The following is a 7,920-nucleotide window of genomic DNA, read 5'->3' as shown; positions in this document are numbered from 1 at the left end:
TTGATGGTGCGCCGGGGTTTGAGTTTTCGATGGAGTTGTGGAAGGGGGGAGAAAGAGCGCGAGGTAGCGAGCGAAGAGGAGAAGCAAAGTAATGTGCAACCGTAATGGCTACCGCCGAAGTCTCCGAACCAATAAACACCAATAACCAACCTCAACCACCGCCGTCCGCTCACCCGCGCGACGCCCCCGGAGGTCGGTCACGTCAGCGCCGGGAAAACAGGGCGTTTTCCCGCGGTTTATTGCGTGAATAAAACGTTTCCTGCTGCTTCGTCACCCTCCCCCGACGGACGCGGAGCGCGAGATGCTTCCAAGGTTTTTTTCCTCAAGGCGAAGGTGTTTGATGTGGGATGATAAATGTACAATTATCTTACACCTAATGAACATAAGGAACATCGCGCCACGCTGGTGGGGTGGCCTGCACTTTTACTGGGCGCCCTTCCCACCATCGTGAGAACTGTAACAGCTTGGATTACGTGTTTATCATTGTTGCCTACCACGTTCAAGTGTTTAAGGATGCGGTCTCGTTTGCCGTTCCGCTCACAATCCTCTAGCCTCATAGCGACCCTACTTCGACCTATGGCTTTCTCTTATTTCAGCTCTCAGAAGATATTAAGGTATTAGTTACGCTGCCATAAGCGTTAAGAAGAGTGTTTTTACAAACCGGAAATTCGTCGAGGACTACAAATTAGAGCCTTCATGCAGAGTAATCAGTCAGAGGAATAAAACACAATGAATTAATCAACCACTCAAAAGAGCGCGTAATAATTTTATGTAAGAACAGATTGTGGTAAGAAAGACTGTTGAACCCCTTTCGTACTTTCATTGAGAGTACACTGTGCAAAACGGTAAAGTACACTGAGCAAAACGGTACATTCGACGACAGAAGTAAGAACAATTGTCTGACTTTGATTGGTTTTAGGGTACTAAGAATTGATAACAATGTATTTCGCTTACCATATCTTCTTTGTCCACATTTGTGTTTGTGTAAAAAAAATGAGCTTGAAAATCGGACATCAAGCGGTGTAATCATTTAAAGTTGAATAACGAATTATTTTGCCAGCTGCAAATAAATTTGAACAGTTGTTTTTCAGATTCAATTCTTGGTTTGTTAAATTATTTTCAGACGTTTTACATTTAATGTTATTTCTGTAAGTTTATATGACATTTTGTTGATGCCTGTCACAGTTTCTATTATCTTTTTTACAACTATATCGCTCTATTTCTTCCTATTTCTGTGTCTTATATTTTCAAACTATATTGTCTAAAAACTAAATTTCAAAACTAAATATTTTTTTATAACTTGCTTCATGGCGAACGAGTTTCAGGGATTGGACAGACATCATAATAAAATAGTATATTTTTAACCGCATAACAATACAGTTTATTTTTACTAAATATGTTAGCCAAACTTACAGTAACGATCGTAAGCATATTTTATCAACGCATTTTATTTAAGTGGGAAGAGTATATAGCAACAAAATTTAAAATCTAAATTTGCAGGTTTTGAAAAGTCTAGACGCAGTTTGCGAGTTTTGTGAATGTTCTGTAAACACTTTGGAACCGCTGGAATACTTTTGTTAGGTTTTTTTTATTGTTAGACATCTACAATTGAGGAAAAGCGTTGGACTCAGTTGGTTTTAGAATGAACCTCACATCTGTTCCTTTAGGTTTACTGTAAAATGACCTAGTTTATGTTATACTTTTGCAGATATGATAAACGAATTTCATTGTTATCCACTCAAAATATTCTAAAACTGAGCGCAATGTCAGATAATTGTTTTTTTCACTGGTGTTCCATTTATCGTTCTGCACAGTGTATGAGAGTTTCATGCTAAAAGGTTTCGATTAAAACTTTCAAGCTTGCCGTGTGCGTCAACTGAATAAATTAAGAGACTAGACATAGATTTGATGTTGATCACCGGAACAAACCAGATTGACGATAGCTCGGTGTGTACAAACATAAGGCGGACGCGCACATAATGACACGCAAAAGAGAATGTGCATCACGGTGTGGGAAGAAAGAAGACCACCGCCCGGTTCCAAACGGATGCACCGTTGCACATGCACCTCAGAATGGGGACAGAAAGCGGGCACATCGACATGTTACGCCACAATTCAAGCCACGTTCGATGACGATGGCTGGCTAAAGTAAGACTGACGCAAGGTAATCCGTTGGTAGCTGGAGAATTCGCATCAGTCGAGAGTGAACATGTCACCGATGAAGATCCCGCTCGGTGTTATGGCGCTGTTGGTGGCGTTGGCACCGTTGGAGATCGGTGTGCTGGCATCGGACGAGTCGAGTCTGATGATATCCGCCGATGGCATTCTGGATGAACAGCTGATGCCGATCGCCTACCTGATACTGGACGGAGCCGGTTCCGCCGCAACGCAGCAAGATTTTGGAGTCGAAAGTCGCTCTGAAGGGTTGTCGCTTCCAACGGCGGCGAACAACGCGAGTTCCGGTGAGGTGAAGAATACCGACGCGAGCTACGCCAGTGCACTTTCTACCCTTGGATTTCATCGGTAAGTTAGGTTGTCAGCTCTGGAGTCGAATATGTTCCATTTAGTTCCCAAAGTGATCCAGCCTATTCAAAATCTGCTTTGTCCTCTATGGCATAACTACCTGTTTTAAAAGCATAACAGCCTAAGAGTTATTTATTTAGTCAATTCTCATGTGCCAGAATATGGAGGAGGATACGAAGTTAAGATAAGCATCGGTAAAAGTGCCTCTCCAATTTTGTAGTAAGTACAAAAGTAAGCATCGAATTTAGGTCCCCTCCAGTGTCTCCGTTGAGTTATTACTGAGGTATGTGTCAAGCAGACCGTGAAACGAAACGAAGGGATGGAGACGTTGGAGTCAAACAGGTGGCTCGAGGTGCTGAAGACGTGGCGCGGATAAGTGGATCATTCTGGGAGCGATGGGAGAGGTGGCCTTTCCCGAAGGTTATGGGAAGGTTGAGTTGAATTAGAAACTAGTTTAATTATCCGGTATTTAAGTTACCCCAAGATCCGTATCGGAGTAAAATGATACTGCTGGAGCAACGGGTTTAGCTCCAGTGAATGGGATCTGATAGATCTAGATCTACGCCGTTAGAATTTTCCATTCTCACAGTCTCTTCACTATAGCACCATGATCAACCTGTATCGTTGCAAAGGTTTCCTCGCGAAACAGATTCTCGACTCGTACCCAATGCAGCCGCTGCTCTCGAAGCGGATGAGCTCGCCGTCGAGCGTGGCGAACTTTTCGGCGACGATGCTGCTCGGCTCACCGCGGAGCTCAATGGACACCATGCTGTACGATCAGGGTTCCACCGGCTACAAGGAGTGGCTTACAAAGTAGGTATCCCTCCGGATGTAAGCTTTGTTCGGATGCTAATGCCTTCTCTGCGTGATATCAGAACTACCACACTCGACGACATCTATGAGAACTTCCTGGCATCGGCGAAGGCGAATGGCGGCGGTGGCAATGAAAGTGCGCATGCTGATGCAAGGCCCACTATGACCACACGGCTCGGTCAGGAGGAGTACTTCGACGAAGGTATCATCACGGGGTACGCCGTTCAGCCTGATCCGGTGGCGATGAACGGCGAGCGGAACCTACGCTCGGAGGCGTCAGCCAACTACTACCGAGGGCACGGTCTACACCCGGCGCCACCGGCAAAGACTCACCGTGACCTGCTGGAGGGCGAAACGGTCGAGTACGAGGCGTCCCGTGGGGATGTTGGTTACCGTCGTCGCTTTCACCAGCATCATCCGGTGTTCGAGTTCGAGGATAAGTCGCTGGACAAAGGCTCGCTCGGACTGAAGGATCTGTTCGACATCGCGCTTACAACGCTGGCCTACCTCTCGTTCGGCATGTTTATCCTCCAGGTGATAATGTGCATTACCTTGAGCAAGTCGGACATGATGGTACTACCGACGCCGGAGATCGAGGTGGAGGAGGACGAGCAACGCCGGTTCGTGCGCGGCCTTCCGGACCTCACCACCACTCCCGACACCGTGCGGGAGCAGAACCAACTGGCTGCGTACGTGCTCGACTCCATCGACGTGGTGGTCGGCTCCAGTCCGGACCGTGACGTTTGCCTACCAGCATCGCTGTGCCGGGCAAACCGATTCTCCCGCACCATCACCACCATCCACGGCTATTGGATCAGTGTTTGGAGGTAACTACTACTCATTATTTCCCCGAGCACCAATACGGTACGGCTACCATAGCTGCTCACCACGGTTGCTTGCCGTCTTTTCCAGCTTCGGCGTAAGCTGGCTCGCTGGATGCAAGACCGCTTCGTGCAGCTCACCGACGTTCGCACTCAAGTGCCTGAGTGCCACTCTCGTGGGACTTGGCAATGGGAACTGCTCCAAACTTTATCCTTGCCCCGGACAGCCGACCAAGTCGAAAAGAAGCTGAAGCAGCAATGCGTAAAGACAAGCCTAAGCAACGCCTTTTTTATATTTATTTATTTATTCATTCATTCATTTAGTTACTTCTGTAAGCGAAATGAGCTAAATAAACTATGTTGAAAATTCTGCAGCAGAATGATAAACACCTTTTCCTACAATTTGACTTACTTTGTTTGTTTAATCTTGTGATAGAATCACCTCTATTCTATCACAATCATCATCTGAAATATTGGAACTTGCATCAAAAGTCCTAGATTATGCTCGTGTCTTAGTATATTTGAAGTTTTGAGATATTATTATAACGTAAGGTAAATTTATGAACAACGTATAACCAACAAACATCTAGTGATTTAAAGTTTTGAGATAAATATTTTAACGTTAAGAAAATTTAAGAACAACGTATAAACAACAAACATCTAACATTTGAGATTTAAAGTTTTGAGATAAATATTTTAACGTTAAGAAAATTTAAGAACAACGTAAAAACAACAAACATCTTTTATTTATGACTAGTTCACTAGATCCTTAATCGTAAGCTGGATCTGTTAAAGTAGGTGTTCAATATCTGGGTGCTTCTAACACCTTTACTGGGCTTTTTGTTCGCGTTTTAACACTGATTGGTCTAAAATTGGCCGGTCTCGAGTTATTTTGTCGAAAATAATATTCTTACATTGCATGCAGAATAACTCCTTTTAAGGATTGCAGTTTTATATTCCTTTAAAACCCTAAGCAAAGCTTCCTAAGGCTGAATTATGTTTGTTACTGGAAGTACGCCAAACTTTGCTTCGGTAAAATAATTGTAGAATGATTTAAAGTTCAACGAATGAACGAATATCTTGCTAATGCACAAAACTCAATGAAAATAAGTATTAAAACAAAACTTAAACATTGAAATATGTTATCTTATGTTTCGTCAGGATAATAAATCGATACTTCAGTAAACATAAAATAAAATCACTTTATCACAAAACAGAAAACATCATTTATTATATCTGCAAGTAGATTCGGGTTCTTTTTCAGCCTTGCAATAAACTGGTGCCCTGAGTTTGAGCGTATTTGAATATTAAATATAAATTCAATTTCAAATAAATCTTATCACAAATGCATCTAATGCTACTTTTTGACCAAATTTAAGCTATTCAGCTCAAAGATTGTCATTTGAAAAAATAGTTGTATTTTTTTCCAGTCTTTTTTTGATCCAATCGTCGCCTCGTTTTGTTCCCAAGCAACTGAAGCATCTCGCATTCCCAACATTTAACGATTCCCAAAGAAGTTCCACTGGCATGTCCATCTTGCCGTTGATGGCATAAGGCTCAGCGGACAAATTAAATCTATTTACACCCGATACCACCGTTTGCGATCCCCCTAAGGGCGCCTCACGTAAAGTTCGTTCGTTCGGCGACTTTCTCACGTCTTTGCGAGAACTTACTGGAAGGTGGCTTGCCGGATAGGGTGTGCATGCCTTCCGGGATCGGCCAGTCCGGGAGTGCCACCGAGCATGAAGCAATTTCCTCCTGTAATGCGACCGCTGTTTCGAGTTAACAACCGGAAGCGTGCGGCGAAGGGAAATCACTGGAGAAGAATTTCCGGGAAATACCGGGTAAGCCGGCACCGCTAGGAAGTATTATTTTCGCTTTTAATGTTCTCTTAAACTTGCTGTCAAGGGCGTTGGTCAACCTTCAAACATTATTCAACAAAGTTACTCAAAGTTATCACTGTAGCCTTTGAATATGGTCTGTTTATTCGCACCGAAGTCGTGAACGTAACCGCAAATACTGGAAGGTGATGAACATTGAGCACTCCCCAGATGCAATATTACAGGTAGGTACTCACGGTAATTTCGTTTATTTTTATTACCATTCATATTACATCACCCTTCTATGGTACGAAGTTATTCCTCTCCCCTATCCGTCTTTTTTATTCTGTTGGTTTCTTTTCTTGGTTTAAGTTTTAGCGTTAGTTCTTTTTTATAATTTATTATTGGATTTTCTTCCATCTCCTGAGAGCATGTTACCGGAGTCATCATGACACATGCGGCGAACTACTACTAGCTGTACTGGAGCAAAACTTTAATTGAATATAAAAAGATACCCCGAAGAGCGCTGTAACTATGGCAGCGTTGATCACAGCTCACTGTTTCGGGACGGCGCGGGAGATAACTTTTCACTAGATAAACTTTGAACAAACCAAAGCGGGGGAGGTGGCGTTAAATAGAAAATGCCATACTGAAAGAAGAGCTGAGCAAGCAGCTGAGAAGTTGAATGACAAAAAAAAGGAATTACGCCGATGCTGAAACATAACCCGCCCGAAGGGGGAGGAATTGAAATAGAAAACCCACGGCTTAAGGTTGAAGTTTATGCTAGAACATACGCATCATGGTACGCTCGGGCGAACCAGTTGAAGTCGTATAATCTTGGTTTTATTTTCTTCGCCAGTTGATCAGTATCTTCGTGACTTTTCTTTTGATTCGCCCGGCTTTTGCCCTAGTCCTAGTGACATCAGTGTCCGCTCTGTCGTATAATTCGTAACGCATCAATAATTCAGCATCGGCTTTCGTCAGCGCTAAATCGATCACACATCGGATGGCTTTTCAGTTTTCTCGCTTTCACACGCTTATTAGCGTCGCTTATCGATGCGTTCCCCTTTTTTCCGGTCATCGCCGCCATTCGCAACGTGTGTCGCATCTTGCTGGTAATTAAAAATAATGATTCTGCCATTGTCTATGAATAGCTTTACCAATTATTTTTCTTTCATTGGTTGAACATTATCATACAATTAAATACAATTAGTTTGATGTCGTTGAGCGCATACTTAATCACTGGTATAATACATACGTAACGACATATCTATGTGAACAATCGTAACAATGTAGTTTTTGGGCTCCTTTCCACGTATCGGTAAAGAAGAATTAACTCGGATGATGATGAAATGATGATGGGGGACGAAGTTTTAAGGTGTATATAAAAGCAAAGGTGATAATTTTTTTTAAAATAAATTAAGAATAGTCTGTAAATTTGTGGCTAGCTCGAAGGACACAGAAGGAATAATAAATGGATAAAGGATATAAATTAGAAGTTTGGCTCGAACAAGCGAAAATATGGAATGAAATGGCAACAAATTATTTTGAATTTTCCTAAGCTGATATGGTACGAAGTTTAAGCTATAACAAAAAAATAAAATATCATAACTGAACATATCTTCCTATTTTCTAATATTTAGTAATTTTGTTAAAATTAATGAAAACCCCTAAATTGCTACGTTATTGATAATTGTTCTTTGTAAAAACTACCGAAAGTTATAGACAGCTTTTGATTTGTGCAACACAAATACAGGGAATTATAAAAGTAAAGATGAATCAAAAATATGAAAAAAGCGACAAACAAAGAGTAGACTAATGGAATTGCGATTATACTACCCTTTTAGTCCGTACATCATAGATGCGAAAAGCAAAACAGTATAAAATGTTTGTAAGCAATCTCTTTTGTGTTGAAAAAAGCCTAAGTTATTCTTTTTCCCTTG

General features: G+C 42.1%; 1 protein-coding gene across 1 annotated transcript; it reads left to right on the top strand.

The window, feature by feature from the left end:
* Positions 1 to 2,209: 2,209 nt before the first annotated feature.
* Positions 2,210 to 4,408, top strand: LOC131291019 (uncharacterized). Its single transcript, XM_058320211.1, has 4 exons — positions 2,210 to 2,523; positions 3,127 to 3,336; positions 3,399 to 4,163; positions 4,249 to 4,408. Exons 1-4 carry the CDS (start codon positions 2,210 to 2,212, stop codon positions 4,406 to 4,408), a joined length of 1,449 nt encoding a protein of 482 aa, XP_058176194.1.
* Positions 4,409 to 7,920: the final 3,512 nt, after the last annotated feature.

Source organism: Anopheles ziemanni, chromosome X (assembly GCF_943734765.1).
Source record: "Anopheles ziemanni chromosome X, idAnoZiCoDA_A2_x.2, whole genome shotgun sequence".
NCBI lineage: Eukaryota > Metazoa > Arthropoda > Insecta > Diptera > Culicidae > Anopheles > Anopheles ziemanni.
Note: the sequence above shows the minus strand (reverse complement) of the source record. Positions and strands in the feature narration are given on the sequence as shown.

Bases quoted from the DNA above. Each gene is read 5' to 3' on its own strand.
- LOC131291019 (XM_058320211.1), top strand. From the start codon at position 2,210: ATGTCACCGATGAAGATCCCGCTCGGTGTTATGGCGCTGTTGGTGGCG. The intron at 3,337-3,398 runs GTAGGTATCCCT...GCGTGATATCAG, and splicing joins TACAAGGAGTGGCTTACAAA to AACTACCACACTCGACGACA. The intron at 4,164-4,248 runs GTAACTACTACT...CGTCTTTTCCAG, and splicing joins TATTGGATCAGTGTTTGGAG to CTTCGGCGTAAGCTGGCTCG.